The 20,796-nt window shown below is 30.2% G+C and overlaps 2 protein-coding genes across 3 annotated transcripts in view; one reads left to right on the top strand and one right to left on the bottom strand.

The window, feature by feature from the left end:
- Positions 1–20,796, bottom strand: part of LOC145322438 (uncharacterized) — a 442,211-nt gene that overhangs the window by 313,624 nt on the left and 107,791 nt on the right. The window lies entirely within an intron of this gene.
- LOC145322435 (uncharacterized) overlaps positions 17,268–20,796 on the top strand; it is a 47,620-nt gene continuing 44,091 nt past the window's right edge. The window contains exons 1-3 of one of the 2 annotated variants that reach the window (XM_080164425.1): positions 17,268–17,338; positions 17,756–17,835; positions 18,159–18,275. In XM_080164425.1, the coding sequence (XP_080020551.1) occupies positions 17,775–17,835; positions 18,159–18,275 (178 nt within the window). In that variant the 5' untranslated portion in view covers positions 17,268–17,338; positions 17,756–17,774. Of the gene's footprint in view, positions 17,339–17,755; positions 17,836–18,158; positions 18,291–20,796 lie in introns of both variants that reach the window. The other variant, XM_080164424.1, reaches the window with a different exon arrangement.

The following is a 20,796-nucleotide window of genomic DNA, read 5'->3' as shown; positions in this document are numbered from 1 at the left end:
CTTTTTGCGAATTTGAAACACTATGCGGATTGAACGATGAATACGGCAATATAAACACGTTAAAAGGCTTTTATTTTAATTATTCTTTACCAACGTTAAATTTCACAAAGTTAGAGAATTGAAAATGTCAGTCTTTACCTCCTTTATAGATTGTTGTCGACAAGAAACATTGATATTGAATGTCAACCACTTGCCTCCGGGTTGACTGGGGTATATTGTGGTAACGGATATAGAATACGTGGATATATTTTAAAGGAAAATTTGTCGTCAATTAAGGTTGCTAATATGGAACTCATTTATTAGTCATGTCGTTCATCCAGTACGATGGGGTAAATGGGGTGGATTTGGCTTATCGTTATTTTTGCCAATTGCGAGTATGGCTTTATAAAAGAACATGAAAATCTGGTGCAACATTCACGTATTAATATATCGATTATTAAGGGTATTGAATGTATAAGTATCTATAATACAAAGTAGAATGATGCCTTTAGATTTTATTAATTACTGAACTGCTGGAGTTCTTCTTCACATGGAAGCCTCATATAGGTCTCGGGATTGTTTTAGGCTATTTTTCAGCCCCCATCTTATCCCTTTAAATACAGAGCCTCTAGATGCTAGAATCGCAGCAGCTAGTATATTGTATAGAATAAACATAATATTAAATGAATATTTAGACTTTACATCTTGTGGTTAATATTAACACATATAATTATTCTAAAAGAATTATAAAAATATTACAGATGTATTCTGAAACTATTTTAAAAGTCGATTTATACAAGGAATATCAAAACAAAAAATACACTTGAAGCAAAACTGCTACGTGGCTCATTTGATTTTTAGACTCCAAACAGACAAAAAGCTTTTCTGTCTTTGCAGAGCAGCTTCTTTTTAAACAGGTTATGTCCGTTTGTCACTCCGTCACAACGCAAAAGTAATATATTTTACCAGTTTTGGTGAATTTAATAGAAACTATTTAATTCTAAGATATCTTCTAATTTTTACTAACTTATTTTTAGAATAAAAATTTACTTGTACTTTTTCCATCCATTCTATTGTACACTTAAAATAATTTCCTACTTATTTTTCAAAGTACTTATTCCTTTACGTCCAAAGTATCGTATATGTTGTTACATATTGCGGCAAAATCCTCCGGCAATGGTTAAACATTGGTTTCAGCTTTAATATCAAAACAAATTATGTTAAATAGCCCTGTCTAACTGGGTAGTATTTCGTTGACATAAATGTTTGGTGACCTTTAAAAAACATCGCTCTATTGTTTTCATCCTTAAGCATTAGATTTAAACTCATAAACCATGCAACGTTGTTCTGATAAACCTATAACGTTATGTTGACGTAACAAAATTTCAGCTGTTGTGTCCCTAGCAACTAGGGGATGTAAACAGGGAGTAAGGGAGGGGACAATGGGCAATTAATTCTATTTAAGAGGGTTCGCTTAAAGGAATGAAAACCAGATTTATTAAGAAAATTTTACCAAAATTGTAAAGAGATCATGGTAATCTAATTTAGAACAAAATTGGTTCTAAGAAAAAAATAATTTACTTGAAAATTAAATTATCAATACATTACAATGTAGTAAACATTCGGTAATTAATCACTAGAAAAATCTTGTTTAGAGCTATGTAAACCCTTTCATATATTTTTAACTGACCCCTAAATTCAAGCGGTTCTTAGACTATTTAATACATAAATATCACAGTAGAGTTTCTATACATGAAATGAAATTTTCTTGGGAAAAAATATTTTTTTAAACCAACCATTAATAACAAATTTTTCTGTCTGCATATTCAAATCTAACTCAGCTAGTTAGCGGGGCATTGATGCTCTAGTACCCAAAGTGAGTCAGAATCTGCTGTATTCGTGCACATTCCCTTTAAGCCAGTACCCAAAGTCTGAGACTCTTAAACATTGAATATTCGATCCATTGTCCCCTCCCTTACTCCCTGGGATGTAAATCCTTGGGCAGAAGTTAGCTGAAAACTATACAAATACTTAATTTTAGATGAATTAGCCTACAACTTCCCTTACATATATGTGTGTCTTCCATAAAAAGGAGAACTGAAGTGGTTAGAGAGATCTTAACGGACACACAAAAAAATTTTACATATAGGATACAAAAGTTTAATAAGTATAGAATAAAAGGTTACAGGCAGATACCATTATAAAGTTATTATTATTATTACGTATTTTATTGGTTTTTAATCAGTTTATAAAAATGAAATCACAAACATATTACTAAAAATATAAAATTGAAAATTATTTACAATTACTACATAAAAATAAATTTGGTTTCTTTCATGTGCTCCGTCTTCTTTGACGTCTAGTCTAAGTGAGGGCAATGGCATCTTTTTCATTAACACAAGGATCTATGATTATCCGGATTCTCTGTTAACACTGAGCCGTCAGCTTAGAAATGAAAAAAAAAAGAATGAAAGTTTAAGTTAGAAAAAATACATAGTTAAAAGAAATATTGACAGATATTAAGAAAGAAATACTAAAATAACAAACAGTTTTTCTTAATGGCCCTGTAATAACACCAACTCTTTTATCCTCTTATCCACTTATCCACTTATTATATGCATTCTGATATTTAGGAAAACGCATAAAAATTGATCTGTAATTCTTTAAAAACTCTTTTAACATTGACAATACAGGTTTAATTTTCTTATTTCTACATTCAAAAAGAAACCAAGCTGAAATAATAATTTCTGTATTGATAATTATAGCTTTATAGAATGGTATATTAGACGGTGCTCCCAAGAAAACAAAATTTGCAACCCATGTCATATTAGATTGGTAAAGAAAATTGTTAAAATATTCTAAAAGTAATTCTGTATTTGATGAACAATAAAGATAAAAATGACAAGAAGTTTCTCTAGGGGCGGGAAGATTTAAAGCAATTGTACATTGTGTACATGCTGGACTAGTGTCACTAAATTTTGATAAATTTGCATTAAAATGAAGAAGATTGTTAGATAATTTAAAAGCAAAGTCTCTTATGTTCATGGGAAGATAGGATAATCTCCACATGCACATAAACCTTGATTCTCTATTTATATCTATTTCATTACTGAGCCATGTATTTCTAGTTTTAACGGGTTGACAATTTGTTATCATAGATTTGGATATATCTAAGAAGTATCTAAAATCTTTTGCTCTCAAATTGGGTTTTGAAATAAAGACCAATATTGAAGCAGATTTTTGAGAGAATTTCGTTTTACACTTATTTAAAAATACTCTTAGATTATGTTTCATTCTTAAAAATTCATTTGGGGTTACATAACAAGAAGATTTCCTACAAAATTCATCATAATTTAAAACATTGCCAAAGTTTGAAATAAAATTACTTAAGGTAAGATTTTTTAGTTCATTACCGTACCTTAACCATGAGTTTATTGTAAAGAAATTGTTATTAATCATATTTCCTTGATTATCCTTGAATAAATGATTGTTTACAACTTGGGCAGCAAGAATATTTCCACTAAATTTCCAATAATAATCACAAAAACGTAAAAAAGCTTTAACTAGATTGTACAAAATTGGGTTAGATTCTGGAATAATTTTATCAATTTGTATAGATAAAGGGTTTTCCGGATCTGCAAGAAATTGTCTTAATTCTTTACCCCATGAATCATTTGCTTTAAGACCTTTTAAAAAAATGCTAACTTTAAGACTAGTGAGAAATTCTTTTGGGTTAGGCAGGCCAAGCCCACCCTTGCTACAGTCAAGAAAGATTCTATCCTTAGCAATCCTTCCCCCTTGTTTAAGAAAACCTACAACACACTTTTCAAAGTCTGCTAAAAATTGGTCTGTTGGTTCGAAAATTGAACCCAGATATGACAATTGTGAATAAAAATATGTTTTTATAATAGAGACCCTTCCAGGAATACTAAGATTGAATAAATTCCAAAAATTGCGCAACTTTACAACTTTTGTCAATATTTTGTCCCAGATTAAATTAGTGTCATTTAAAGATTTGTGCAAGCTTAGACCTAAAATTGTAAAATTATCTGAAATTTCAAAATTAAGTTCCTCAACTTTTCTTATAAAATCTAAAGAAGGTAACCCACCAGTTATAATAATTTGAGTCTTAGAGTTGTTAACTTTAAGGTTTGATAATTTTCCAAAGCTGGTCAAAATATCATAACATTTTTGGAGAGATTCTGACTTTACTTCCATGAAGTTTTGCATATCGTCTGCAAAACCACTTGCTACATTTACTTTATTTTCATCTCTGTTAAAATTGTAAGGAATTGAATTTGGAATTTTAAGAGTATTTGATAGACATAATTTTATAACGAGTGGGTTAATTGCAATTTTAAATAAATTTGGAGATGGAAGGTCTCCTTGAATAATACCTAACTTATTTTCAAAATTTTGTGTCAAACCGCATTCAGTCAGGATACAAGATTTTCGGTTTTTAAATGTTGAAGATACCATTAAAATAAATTTTGGACCAAAATTAGAGAACTGCAGTACAGATTGTAAGTAGGTATTTCCTATTGTATCAAATGCCCTCGAAAAATCAATTATTAGACTTGCTAAAGGAGAATTTGTGGAGTTTGATTTTGAAAGCAGTTCATATACATTTATTAAACATTCTTGTATAAAATACTGATCGGAATAAGCTTTCTGAGCATTATGTATTATGGAATCTACAACAGTTTTTAATCTTAAATTTATAACTCCACTATATAGTTTATAAGGAGATGTAAGTATACCAATGCTACGCCAATTTTTGATATTAGAAAGATCTTTATCTCCACCCTTTGGAATTAAATTGCTTCTACTTATATTCATCATACCTCTTAACTCCCCTTTATTAGCCATATAGTTAAAACCATGTAACATTGTATCTTTAATTAAATCCCAAAAATGTTTTATTGACGCCATAGGTATGCCATCTAAACCAACAGCAGCATTTAAATTAGCATTTTTAAGAACGGTTTCCAGTTCAGACATTTGAATAGGTGACTCAAGATTTATTTTATCTTCTTGCGATAATTTAAAAGGGTCAAAAATTGGATCATTTTCATTTCTTTCAAAAAATTCTTCAAAAGAAATTTCTGGTTCAACGGACGTGCTAAAAAGTTGTTTAAAATGATTAACAATAAAATTTTGTCTTTCATCATCATTTTGAATAATATTCCCTGAGTAGTCTTTAATTGAAGATAAAGATTCATGAGAGTTCTTATTTTTCAAAAGTTCAGAAAAGCTTCTAGTGCTTTTCTCATGGTTCAATAAGTTAAAATAATTTGTGTTTTCCAAAAGTCTTAGATTTTCCCTGTGTTCAATTTCCAAAAGTTTTGCCTCTATTTCTTTAAAATTAACAGAATTAAAATCACCAATACTTCTTAAATGTGATAATTGATCAGACAAATTGTGTTTTTCCTCCTTTGTTGTTTTAACATAAAATGACTGAAATGAAATACATGTATTTTTTATTTCATTTAATAAACATTCTAACATTAAGTCCGGTTCCAAATTAGTATTATAAGACAAAAAAGTTTCAATACTGGGAAATAGTGAACAGTTTTCTTCAATTTCATTACTATAAACTTCTAGTAAATGTTTACAAAATTTGTCATTGGGTAGCTTTAAGATCGTTTTTTCAAGCCCCTGAATATACAAAGATAAAATATTGATCCTATTAATTAGTAGAGTTAATTCATTTTTATTTGGAGGTTCTGTATTATCAACCATAAAGCTGTACACAGAAAATTTTACTGTAGAATATAAATGTTCAATATTAAGTAGGGAGCTATCAATAACTTTTGGTCTAGTAATATTCTTACTTTTCCCAAAGAAAACGACAGGTTTATGGTCAAAAAATTTTGATAGCCTATTTGGATATTCAACTTTTTTAATTAAAGGACTAAATTGTGGGCTTGCCAAGCAATGGTCAATCCGTGACCTATTTATAGCTTGTACACTAAAAGGAATATAACTATAAGTTTTTAAATTTGGATACAGAAGTCTAAATTTGTCTACAATAAATCCATCCCTTATCCATGAAACTAAAGTTTTTGTGTGAATTAAGTTAGGTATTGCGCTCATGTTAAGAATTTCATAATTATTCAAAACTACGTTAGAATTTATAGGCAAATCACAAGTTAAACAGTTTAGATCTCCCAAAATAACAAACTTAGAGATTCCAATACTTTCAATTTTTTGTTTTAAGAGTGAATAAAAATCTTTATTTTGAGATTGAGTTGGACCATAACAGTTAATGATAAGCATTCGTTCATTATTTATATGCAAATCAACGATAAGGACATTTTCACACCTAGATTTAAATATTCTATAAACTTTATGACAAAAATTTCTCTTTATCATTGTGATTACACCACGATCCCCTTTTGTGCTATTAAGATAAATATCATAATTTCCGAATTTACTTATCATTAAATAGTTTTTAAGAAATGTTACATTATTACCCACACGCGTGTCTTGAAGTAAAATTATATGTGAATTTGTTTTTAAAACTGCATTAATTTTCATTTTAAACTTACCCCCATCCTTATCTAAAGAGGCTAAACTTAAATTTAGTGAGTTCATATTTTGGCTTATAACTTTTACATTGTCTAAACAAAAGGAATTTCCAGATGAAGGCTGGTTTACTGGGGGAGGAGGACTTAAAATTACTTCTTCAAATATTAATTCCTCGCCTTTTTAAATTTAGGATCCCCTGACATCTTACAAAAGGAACTAAAATTTGTCTTTAACTTAAAAATGTTTATCCCTTTTTTGAATGATAGAACTGAACCAAGAGAAAAAGTGTAATGTTTCAAAATATTTTTTTGCAATTTATGAGAAATGTCAGTGTAAAAATAAGGATGATAAAATTGGGGTAAATTACAACCAAGGGCAGAAGGGGGAGAACGAAAAAGGGGGAATAACATTTCACACTTATAGTAAATATACCATTTAAAAGTAACAACAAAAAGGAACAGTTTATATAAAACATGCATCATTTTAACAAGAATAATTTTTTAAACCAATGCTTATTTTGTTTACTCACATTTGTATATATTTACTAGAGAAAGGTTGCAAGAATTTGGTGTTTTCAAGCATTGCTTGAGGCGCAGGAGTTTTAAAACTTTCTAAAAATGTCCAGTTAGTACCCATCCTTGTTCTGTAAGACACCATTATGGATTTTCCGGTTGCGCTGGGCCTAATGAGAATTTGCTTAGAGGTTAAATCTATGTCCTCAGATTTAACATTTTGGTACTTTTCTCTTAAACTTTTAATAATAGGAAACAATTGTTTAGGCCAATGAAAGTTAACATCTAACCCCTTCGTCTTTAGGGCCTTATCTAAAGCAGCCTTTCCTTGTTTAGTTTTTGATTTTAGTAATACTGGAACGATAAACTTTTCATTTTTCTCAAATGTTTCTTTTGCTAATGGGGTAATTACTACGTCTGATAAAACTTTAGGGGTGAGAGTAGAAGAAAGCTTTGCCTTAACCGTTTCAATCAAAAAAATGTCAGAATCCCTATCAATATGAACGCCTAAATCCAAGTTGGGGACCTTACTACTTAGAGAAGCAAGCATAGTTTCATTGCACAAATCTTTGTACCCTGCTGACCGTTCGATATCAGACACAAGGTCGCCAGAAGCCACATTGATAGCTACGGTGGCCTCTAGTTTCTCAATTCTTTCAATTAGCGTCTTCTGGTTATTAGATAACCCGAAAACAAACTTAGACAAATCATTCATCTTAGATTCTAGTTCAATAAACCAATTGGTTATTGGAGCTATGATTTTAGCCTTTTCACTAGGCTTCCCACTATTACTTTGACTAAGCTTATCTAGTTCATCCCTAATTTTTCCCGTTGTCTCAGTTATTTTAGAGAAGTGGTCAAAAGTAAAATTATTCCAATCTTTAGGGGTATTGGAATTTTCTCGCTGCCCTTCAAGGGAGGAATTAGAGTTAGAGGTAACGTTATTAGTCATGATCAATAATAATAAAATGAATTACCTTCACTAATATATTAAACTAAAGATGACTATCACAAATATCAATACTTTTAAATAAACACAAAAAAAGAACTTATCTTAAATTTTCACTTGTTGAGCAGATTCGATGTGTGTTGGGCGGTCAAACTTGATGAGTCAGCTGTAGAATTAATTACACTTGTATTTGTACTGGTTAGCCAGGCGGTCAAAACTAGATAATCTAGTCGGTGTAGAGTTATAAGTTGGGGTAGGGGAGGAGAGTGGTTAAGACAACCTTTCACCTCAAGCTCAACTGAATAACTGAAAGTAAATGATAGATATTTATGGTTCCCGGATTAATTAAAACCATTCTGTTACATTAAAATTTATACTTAGTCTGATCTCCAACTGTAATGAGTTAGACAGATATAAACATGTTTATAAAGCTTGCCTGAAAGGACACCTTGGTGAGTAGTTTCATTATATTTGACGATTACCCTCTATCGTAAGTGTTGAACAAATAACTATAACCCTTTTTAAAAGCGAAGCTTTTCTATAATTAGGGTCGGTCCGTCCGTACGTCCGTAACGGATAGCTTTTTCCGTTAATTTAGGCATGTTAGAATTGTCCTATCGATTTCAAATTTTGCATGGTGATTCCTCTAGTAATTAGGTACGATTTAGAAAGCGTAGCAACTCTATAATCATTACCAAAATGTCCGTACGTCCATTTTAAACATGTTGATTTTTTTACTTTTTTAACAACAAATTTTTATGTGATCTAATCATCGGATTGATCTGATTTTTGGTATATTGATTCCTGGGACAACAAAGTATAATGTATTAAGCGGAGCAACTCTATAATCAAGTCCTAAAAATGTAAGTATGTTCATAAAAATTTTCCTGTATCAAGCAGTTTTTCAACAAATTTACTTACAATTTTGCTTTGACTCTTATAAATTTATATTATGATAATTAAGTTCTAACACTATACAAGTGTTAATGTCCGTTTGTCCTACCGTTTCAGTGCTTCGCTTTTATGGATGTTGTCATCCTTGTTTAATATTAAATAAAAGTAATTTTAATCTTTTTTTAGGGTAGTTTAAGTTAAGGAAAGCCTTAAAAGATATTGACTAGTAAATTTAAGCCCTATCCCCCAAAATGTATGGACATACAATAGACCTCTCTTATTACAGGGTAGCTTCGTTACCAAAAGCGCAAATAAAAAAGTATTATATCAGCAAGCAACAGTTTTTTCTGTTTGTCTTAATAAAAAAGTTTTTTTTCAACAGTTGAGCAAACTTTGACTAAGTTTTTGACCAGATAAAAAGATAACTGTTGTTCAGTTACATCTCGTGGTTAAATCTCCTTTGTCTGTCAGTATTGCACAAAAATAATCTGTAGACCATAATTAAATTTAAACAAGAACCTTAATGTATATTAAAGCGCAGCATTACTTAACTTTTTAAAAAGAACAGTAAAGCACAATTTTACAGAAAAATTGCAGAAAGCAGTTGTAATGTTCTAAAATTGTTAAGCTGAATGAAAGAAAAAATATTTCACTTTTCAAAGTATTTTAAATATATTACTGACCTTTATGTTTGTTTATTGATAAATGGTTACCAATGTTATATTCAAATTCATTTTGCTATGCTAAATATCAAATGCATAGAATTTGAACAAAATTAACATTGCCGACATATTATCGATAAGCAAGGAATCAATTTAATGGTCTTTTAGTCAATTTTTATATAGAAAATCTACCAATGGATATAAAATACGTGAATATCGTGAGAGATTCTCGAATACCCTAATAAAATGTTTCTCCTAGCTGGCTAATATAACGATAATGACTTTTCCCGTTCACCTCCCCTGGCCATGGAGGAATGTATTGACCAATATCTAAGGACTATATTAGCAACCTAAATTAACTACGAAAATTCCCCTGTCATAATATCCACGTATTATCCATTATATATTATTAATACTTACATTTCTTATGTTGATATAATTACAGCAAAAAGTCTTATAGGACCACTGAATACCTTGTGTTAAAATAAAATTTACTACCTAAGAAAATTTGGCTAATTAAGACAATAAAGCCGAATAAAACTTGATTTTGATCAAATAAAATATTTTTCTTGGCAACTTTGCTTTTTAATTACTTATACAATATTTATGGGTAGGTCAGGAAGGGATAGTTTATCTAAACAAAAATTACTCTATTTCTCTATCTCCTATTTCTGCCTGTAGATTAAAATTGTCAACGGAAAAGTTTGGACACTTCTAGTTTGTATCAACCAATCAGAAAACAATTAATTTTTGTTTATTAAGATCTTGCAATCTACTGATCATATTGTGTGCCATCTTAGGAAAGCTTTACTTAAGTCCCAGTAAGTTTTTGGTTTTATTATGATATTTATGTTCTGAGGTCGTTTAGGATATTTTATTGCCTCTATCTCCTAGACACTAGAGGAGCAGCCGATAGTTATTAAAAATAATTGTTTGGTAAATATTCCAGCAATAATAATGTTTAAATTTGTCTATTTCTGCCATTACTAGCTAGTAGTATAATATTAGTTATTTCTTGCATCGTATTATAAACGGCTTTCCGCGCATATAGAATTATAAGATTAAGGCATGGGCTAAAAAAACTGGTTTTAATCTTATGATTGCACATTTTTATATTCGTAGAAAGCTGGATATAATACGATGCTAGACATAGTTTTTTCGTATGGATGAGAACCGGTTCCTATCCACCGGATTCGAATGAATACGAGAAACTAAATTACTAATGTATCATTGAATAGTATATCGAATATAATTTAATTAAGCTCATATTATTTCTGTCTGTTTCATTTTGTCTGATTAATGTTTATTTTATACATTATTTTATTCTAAACAATAAAAGCTTTTTTGGAGAGGATGAAAGTGAACAAAAAGTGGAGATAATAAGACAAACGAACAGTAATACTTGTAGAGTGTCAGAACTTAGTAAGCAGAATATAAATTTATAAACTAATCAATATGTAAATTTGTTTCACAATTGCTTAAATACAGGATATTGTTTAAGGACGTACTAACATTTTTAGGTCAAGATTTTAGAGATGCTTCGCTTTTAGAACTGTACCTTGTTGTTCTATGAATCATCAGTTACTACACCGTCTAAATCGTACCTAACTATTATTTTCTATATATTTAATTTTGAAAAATATAAATCTAATCAAAACTGACAGGAATTACGAAGGTTTGATAATTTTTGCCATGGCAGGAAAAAAGCATAAAATATAAATGGAGGGATCTATAATAATGAAAAGAATTGTGTATAGCATTTGTCATTGTTAATATGAATACAGGCATCAGCAAACACATTAACTTTGACAACCTTTCCACCATATTCACGTCCATTCACTTCCGCATATTATTATATTCGCATTGTGTTTTATATTCATAAAAATCACAATAACAAAATTATGTAAATCAGGATTCTGTTTACTTGCATTATTTTATTGATTATAGAGATGATTCGCTTTAATTATTGTACCTTGTTGTCCTAGGAATCATATTTCCAAAAATAATATGAACATAATGATTATATCACACACAAAAATTGTGTCAAAAGAGAGAAGCGTATACATAAATTCAAGCGAAATATAAAGCTTACACTGTTGTAATAATTCTTTTTTTCTTACTGATTTTATGAATTATGCGAAAATGGATGTACACCCTCTATAGTACTCCGATGAACTGAAAATAGTTGCCGAATGTGTACGCAGTTTCCTGGGTGTTTCCTCATCCTAGCTCAATATTTACTACTAGCTACAAATCTTCAAACTTCCCTTAAAAAAATCAAAATTTGAATGTATAAACGATTTATACATTATACATTATAAATTTGAATTTTTTAAATTTTGATTTTTTTTTGAAGTTTGAAGCTTTTTTAGCTAGTAGTAGATATTGAGCTAGGATGAGGAAACACTCAGGAAACTGCGTACACATTCGGCAACTATTTTCAGTTCATCAGTACTCCCTTACTTAAGAATAAAGTAATTGGTATATGCCCCAAAAAAAATTCGATAGTTTTTTTACAGAGAATCTTTTGTATGCTTATTAGGGAGAGAGAGAACTTTGGACTGGTAATTACATTGCTACCCAAAGATTTATAAACACACAATCTTATTCGTTAGTCCAAACTTTTGATTGGTCAGTAACAAACATGTGTTGTTCAAACTTTTTACCAATTATTTTATTTTACAGAAGGTGTCATTTTGTTCGTCATAATTGAGTGTTTTATCGATTTATTGGCCATTGTCTAGGCTCTGTACATTCATAGAGAAAAAAATAAAAGAGAGGAATCGAAGCAACTAGAAAACGAAAATAGGCAGTGAGCCTAGAGACCTACTCAGCGCTGTTGCCGCGCTAAAATTTATTGCTATTCCACTACTTTTCAAATGGGAGGATTAAAAATTATTAAAAAAAATATTTCTTTACTTTTTACTATTTCCATATTTAGGGCAAGAATATTAGATTAGATATTTTCGTTTTAATGTTTTAATTAAAAATTACATAGAATTTTATTTTTATATAAAAAAATTTGATCATGAAATATGAATCTTTCTATTTCTAAAAAGGGGGAAATTTTTTTCATTATGAACATTCAGCTGATTCTGACCGCCCACGGCTGTTTGCTAGATATCGCTTTTCTTTTTATTCACATTATTATTTATGATTGACTTACAAAAAGCCCTGGGCGGCTTTTGATTTTCGTCTGCTTCTAAATTTAGGGATGGGGAAGTAGTATTTTACCATGAAAAAGGGGTGAGTATTCATCCTCTTATCCTTTTTCCTTATGTGTACATTTTATGTGTAAATTTTACTTCGTTTTTAAATTTTTTATGATTTTCTTATCCTTTGATTCCTGAGACAATGACAAGTGATATGCGTTTATATATAATCAAATAATTTTATTATTGGAAAAACAAAACAGGGACAATTTTGCATGTTTACAGCGCAACAAAAAGTATTGAGTTTTGTGTTGGTGCTTTCGTTTAGATTTTTGCTTACCACTTAAATGATTTATTTTTTATTTAAGGGAAGTTTCGTATAGGTCATTGTGTGGTTTTAGGCTTTTAAAAGGAATTTAAGTCTTGGAATTCAACATTTCTATCAACTACTCCTCCCTTCAAATAGACGTTTAGGGGCGCATCCAATTGTAAATTGAATAGTGCCTATGTGTATTTTTACTTTTATTGCTTTCGTCATCAACAATTTTTGTTAATTTTTAATACAAGGGGGTTGGGAGTAGTTTGTTTGTTCAATACTTTAGGACAGGATGGTTAGGTTATATTGGGTACTGGGTAACTCTGCAGGGGTAGGGAGCATCGTCATAGCCTACCCTACAGGGATTTGACTTAAGAAATAATGCTAACAACATCTCTTATTTGAAATTTATTTCATACATAAAGATGTGTGGGGGGAGGGCTTTACTGCTCAAAAGATGCTTTGAGGTAAAGCACTAAAATATTCATAAAATAAACTGGATAACAACATATATATAACTAGCGGCTACGCCCCCTAGAAGCCTCTAGGTGCACTTAAGGTAGGAGAGGAAAAAGTTGACCTCATCCAATTTAAAATTTAAGCTTCAATAGAGTAAAACATATTTTTGAGGGGGAGGGGGGTGAAGACACTCTCCCTAAAAATAGTTTAAAACCTTCCCAGGAACTATAAGAAGCTTCACTGTAAAGGAGAACAATATCGGTTTAGCAGTTAGCGAGATCCTTCGGGACAGACAAAAAAAACGCTTACTACTTTATATAATAGGATATGGATGGTGTAAGAGAAAAGGTCAAAGGAAACGCTATTTTTTTTCTCTTTAATTGCAAAAAATAAGATTATGAATAAGTAATAATAAAATAATGTTATTGGAAAAATAAAGTAAAATATTTTTAGTCGGACTGTTCGTCAATATGTTTGTTTATAAAGGAAACAATGATTTTCTTGGTTTCCATTAAAGATAGATGTCTGAATGTTTTGGTGGAGATTTTTATGAACTATGAACATTTTATTACAAATAAAAAAACGTATCTTTTATATAATCCTTTTATTGAAAAAACTTTCATATATGGTATGAAGGTTATGTAGTATTATCTCGGTATATTCCCATTACTTAATACACCTTCCATTCAAGCTTCTTTTCTATTTTTTTAAATGGAAATTTAAGGTTATTAATAAGCTAAGGACGTCAATTTTTTTTGGTGGGGGGGGGGGTAAAAATCTAAGATATTAAAAAAATGGAGGGCGGGGTGAATACCCCTTACCTCCTACCCTTAGTCTTTCTTTTAGTCAATCCTAACTCAAACCTAAAATAAGCATAAAAATACATCTGAAAATAGGAAAAGGAGGGGAGGGGTTATGTTCCACAAATAAGCAGATGGTTATTACCAATAATTGTACTGAATTTATGAAATATTATATCTAATAAATATATATTATCTTCCTCTCACCTCAATATAGAATATATCACAGGGTTATCAAATATATTTTACACAGTTTTTTTTTTACACAAAAAGAGGGTACATTAGAATTTTTGAAATGGACAACAAGCAAAGGTAAAAGAAATACCATGAATTATGATTATTTAAACTCATTTTGTAAAATAAGTGTTTTATAGAGAAACCAATTTCAAAATTGGTAATTTAAAATTTCTGAACTTTAGCTTTTATCTATAAAAAAAGAATTTATTAAAAAAGAAAGGTTGCTTGTTGTATAGAATAAAAGGAAGTTTACATCCATGAGTTGCTAAGCTAAAAAAGTTATTAAATTTATGTTGTAAGAGCTTTATAGAATTACATTTTCCCTACATAAATTTGATGTCTTAAAAAGCATTTTCAGTGTATTACAGACAGACCGACAGATTAAAAGAGTTGTAAAGTAGATGTACATTGGATAGCAAAATTATCACACAAAGATTCAAAAAGATCTTAGATATTATGCGAGTTAATCTAATTAATCTAGATAAGTGTAATGTCTTCATTGTTAGTCACCAAAGCACTTCAGGAAGAGTAAAAGATCAAGATAGTTATGTACTGAATGATCATTGGTCATAGGAATCTTCACAAAAAAATTAAAGCAGTTGAGAAATTCACGTTTTTTCAGGTCATATGTGTTCATTTTAATTAGAATATTCCAATGTAAAAATAATCTATAATCTAAAAGTTGTTGTTTTTGTATAAAAAATCTATGTTTAGATACTTTTAATATCTTAAAGGAGATAATCCTAGCGAAACTTAATAAACATGCAATAAACAAAAAGTAAAGGAAGGATATATATTCTGGTTAACATAGAAAAAAATGACTAAAATCTAAAAAAAAATAAGATACATTTTGTTTCCTAATAAAACATTATCATAGAAGAATGAACCAAATTTCTGTTTAAATCTCTTCACAATTTGTTTATAAATACACGGATTGTAGAAATACTTTGCTTCAAACATTTTTCTTATCGTCCTAGGAATCAATATTCCAAATATCAAGTGGATTAATAGCATGATTTTATCATATAAAACAAGGTTTTTAAACCAGTCAAAAATCTTTATGTTTAGAATAGTACATATGTACATTTGGACTTATTGGTATGGTTATATTGGACGGGCTTACTGGGCCTAAATATTGAAAACCATTCGCAATTAAAAATATTCTAAACGAGAATTTTCATGAATACAAAAAAACTAAGATATTTTTTAAAGATTGCGTGCTTAGGATTGTTTGTTTCTGACTGGATTATAGTATAATAGTAGATGAGGGGCAGAGATTAGACAAAGGATTTAGATATAATCATACATCCAATCTCTACTCAGGGATTTAAAGGAATAAGATAATAAAATACAAATGATGAAACACAAAATTACCCCTTTTATAGATTACTATTTGTGGTTGAAACACTAATTTTAACAAACTAAATTTAATAAAAGTTCCCTTAGATGTTAAACCAACAAATTAGAAAATGTTATTATAAAACATTGGGGACTAGTGTAATAAACAGCCCAATGTCCCCTCCCTCCCTGATATCTAGTAGTCAAGGCGAAGACTGAGGGGGTGGTAAAACGTGAAAATATAACAGTTAAAAAAAGACTGTAGCGTTTTTTTTTGTCAAAAAAGGTAATTTTATCCTAAGAAAAAAACCTACTTTGCTTACAACTGTAAGAGTATTGATTCCCTAAGTTTTTGCCAGCTTAGCCTATGTGGATTTAATTCATACTTAGCAGGGAGATATAGGACAGACAAATAGACTTTGGTTGCAAAGTTATTCTCAGATAAGAGCAAGTCAATATGCCTTGCTGTCTGTCTGTCCGTATAAAAATATTTTAAGAGATTATTTAGCTTTAGGTTTTTCATGTCTATCAAAATTTTTATTTGTTAGGTGAGGCATCTTTATAACAGTTTAATTTCAACTATTTATTCTGGACTTATCATGGGCAAAATTGTCTTTGTTTAATACTAGATAAAGAATGTCTTAACTTGAATTGAAAAACAAAAGAAACAGAAAAATCAATGTCATAGTTGAAAATGGAAAAATATTTTGCTTACATACTTACTTATTCTACCCCTGAATTATATGTTCAAGCAACTGGCTTCTTGCCCTTTTGCACATTGGCTTACAAGCGGACAGACATGTTCATTATTGCTGTATTCATTACTATAATAGTAAATATTCTCAAACACATAGTCAACATGGATCTATATAAATATGTCTACAAAATTTAAGGGATAAATGCCAGTAAACACAATGATTTCAGTTTTATTTTTCTAATCCAGCGCAAAGTGTGACAGGATATATTTTCTTGATGTAGATACATCAGGGATATATGTAGGTTCAGGCTAATGGATGATAAAAAATCTGTCCTCCGACTTTTATGTCTAAGATTATGATCTCAGTAGTTAATAGTAATTAAGGAAAATATTGAATAATTTTTTCGGTATGGCTTCGATACCGATTAATATCCAGTGGATTAGAACCGGTTCTCAGCCATACTAAAAGATCATGTATAGCATCGAATTACATACAATTTTCCATGAATTTTATAATAAAAATTATAAAACTAATAACATTATTGTTAGCCCAGGCCTTCGGATCTTCGGGGCTTACAAAACTGGTTTTAATATTATAATCTTTCATTTTAAATTCCACGGAAAGTTGTCTATAATACGATTCGAAAATAACTATTAAATGTCCTATCCCTTTTTCCCTGCTGCAGATACATCAACGTTTTTACCTAAATTCTGCACACAAAAAGACTCCATTACTATTTCAGATGATGTAAAATAATTTGTATAAAATGTTGATCTATATGTTGTTATTCTCTGTCATCACCTAAGCTAAGGTATACACGGTATCTTTAAAGCACCAAACACAGTAATTTATATAGATAAATAACAAAGAATAACCAGTACAAAAAAAAGTTATGACGTCCAACCTATTAAATCTCAAATTTAAGTTTTATCCCGGGTGCAAGTTTGACATTGTAATTACCCCCCGAATTTTTTTTGGGTTAAAAATGTAAAAAAATAACTGATTTGTAAAATGAAATGCTTTGATCCATGACACAAAACACCCAAAATCTTGTTTAAGGTATTTTAAAGGGTTCGGGGGGATGGGGGTGTAATACTGACCACCACAAAAAGAGTTAGGCACTTCCACCCAACTTGGATACTATGAATCATTTATGATCTTTTTTAAACACTTCCCCCATAAAAAAAAGTAGGTTATTTGACTGTGTCTAAAGATACTGTGACTGTAGGCAGTAGTGGGTTGAGAAGATGTTGGTCTACGTAATCCTGGCTTCCATGATTATTGGCTACAATCAAGAACCTGTTAATGGTAAGTTCATTTTAAATATAGGACAATTATGTTCAAGAGTCGCACAGCAAAGAAGGTTTTACACCTAAACTAAATAACCTTACGGACATTGCATATTAAATCTCGAATTTTAGATACTTGATTTGATATTGGTGATTTAGTTTTAATAAAATATGTTAACAAATTTCATATTACAATTATTTGATGCTTGGATATATTTATCATACAATGAATGATTTTACATCATACTTTTCTCATACAATAAAGACCAACTTATGTAATTTTATACAAAAAAATAGTATTACTATTACAAAAATAAATAGATATTATTAATTTTAATTTAGGTAAAGGCTGTGGTTACCCTGGGAAGCCACGGAACGGGACATACCAGCCTGGAGTGAAACTATTCTATCCTGGGGACGAAGTCGAGTATTCTTGTTCCTCTCCATTCATCTTGAAAGGTGAACAACCCAACGGTATTATACCCATCTACAAGGACGTCAATGGGGGCTGGAACCACCCCAAATATAAAAAAATTATTTTCCTCAGATCTTTTTGAATCATCTTTAATGTCATTTTCTCAAACAAATACTTTGATCGCCCCCAAGACGTTCTTACATATTCAATAATGTCCAGTTTGGCTAGAATGGGTTAATATAAGCTGGTATTTTTTTTACAGTAAGGCAACCCACACAGGGCTTTTGTTAGTGTATATCACATGTTAGAATATCGAGGAAACCATCTTAAAAGGTTATTTACCCGTTGTCATATTCTAATATTTTGTTTATTTGGGAGTGATATATCATCTGAAGAAATTCCATTATTCCGTTTAGAGTTGATTTTTTTATTTAAAGGTAAAGAAATTTATCAGTTTTTTTTTATACTTAAAATTGACTACATCTGCTTATTTGAAAAAAAAATTAGAAAACACAGATTAGATTGCTTAGAATTAAATGTGCTCGCCAACGAATATGTCACACTTAGCATTTTCTTTAAAATACAAATTATTTTGTTTAATTTTTTTTTTCACTTTTAATGTTTATAAAACGTTCATTTTGAAGTAAACTGTATTTTGTCTTGTAAATAATGTTCTTGTTATTGATAAGAATTTTCTTGTTTATGTTATATCCCATCCCTGTTTTCCTTATTTATGATTCATGTTGGCTCTTCACCAACGTCCCTCCAACTGCTAGTGGACGTAGCATAAACTAACATTTGTCATACTGATTTAGATTTGGCTAAGTCCTTCGGATAGAGGTTAAAAAAGTTTTCATTAAGCATGGTAAGCCTTCAAAACGTTCAGGATTTACACATAATGCCGATATCATTATCGGTAGCTGGTTATTCTTACCAAGTTTAGTTACCATCAAAAAGCAGACAAGAAAGTTTCAATAAATTTAAATGAAGACAAGATTTTGCTGGAAATAATGGGGGAGGGGTCCACCAAGCTATCGCAGGGATATTTCCATGGCTCTTGAAAAGTGAGGAAGTCAAGGATTTAAACCATTGAACGCTCAACTTTAATATTTATCTAAACTCCTTACACACACAAACTTACACACACACACACACACACACACACACAAACAAACACTTGGGCAGTTATATCCATAAGTAGCGCAGCATTAACCATCATAAAATTGTTAATGAAAAAAATAAAACATTAAAGAGTTACTAAGTAAGATTAGATATTTACTTTTCATAATTTTATATTCTGCATTATAGAAGATATGATTATTTCACATGCTTTGACAGAGAAACATTGTAAACTATGGATGGACGGAATATTTTAGTTAAAGGGTAGCTACACTACTAACAGAAAGACCCACACACCCACAAACACAAACACACCCCCACACACACACACACATACATTCACACACACATAGAAATAAATCTTTTGAAATCTTAAATTTATGACTCTAACTAACCCTTGAACAATTTTTCATTTTCATATTTAAATTTCCATAATTTAAAAGCCAAGACATATTCAATAAGTTTTTAAAGTTAAAATGTGATTATTAAAAGTAGTTTGACCGACAAAAATGTTAGGGGCAAAATAGTTTTCAAAAAAGGAATAATTCCCAACACTTTTAGCGTTACTATTTTTAAATGGCGTCTACGTCAAAATGTTTTAAATGTTTAAAATAGTCATTCATGTTATAAATAAATCATAACTCCATATGTTTATTGTATGATTTGGATCTACATAATATAGAAATGGTTTTCTATTAGACACCAGGGATCTTAAAGTATAAGACATTGGGCAATAAATTGATGTATACCCCCCAATTATGATAAACAAAATTTTACCTTCTGTAAATTAAAGCCACTCATTATTTAAAATAAGTACCAACATAAGTTTTTAAGCCCACGAATAGAAGAACGTGTTTATAAATCTTTGAATACATGTACATATGTACTAGCATCTTAATCCTTGACATGCCTACTTCAAAAATGACATGTCTATAAAATACTGTTAGTTTTAGACAGTTTGACTTTAAAATAGTGTTTGATTACAATTAAAGTATTGATTTAAGAGGCGTAAAAACAAAAATAAGATAAACAAATTGCGTTGATTGAGTACAACTTTCAAATTTAATAAGGACATAATAGACTTCTCTTTATTAAATATCCTAAAACCTGACCCACAACAACAAGAAGCTGTTTCTATTCTTTTATTTTAATAATCTGAAATCTATCTTACTTAGACAGGAAAAGAACAAAGCACTCAAATTTATCAACATCAATTTCTTTCCCTGTAAAAATTGTAAACTACAAAAGGCAGAGCTTGTTTAAAGGGGGAAAAGTAAGAAAAATAATGTATTGACTATTGCTCTATCCTTGTATCTGTGAGCCTAGCCTAGCCAGAACAAAGTATGTTTTGAACATGAAGGGTTATTCAAATTGTATTGTTATCATGTGGGTGAATACTTGAACCCAGGGCTCAGCAGCCGCTTTGTTTAAGACGGCTCGGCCGAG

The sequence above is a fragment of the Acartia tonsa genome, chromosome 6 (assembly GCF_053477335.1).
Source record: "Acartia tonsa isolate MP-2025a chromosome 6, ASM5347733v1, whole genome shotgun sequence".
NCBI classification, from domain to species: domain Eukaryota; kingdom Metazoa; phylum Arthropoda; class Copepoda; order Calanoida; family Acartiidae; genus Acartia; species Acartia tonsa.
Note: the sequence above shows the minus strand (reverse complement) of the source record. Positions and strands in the feature narration are given on the sequence as shown.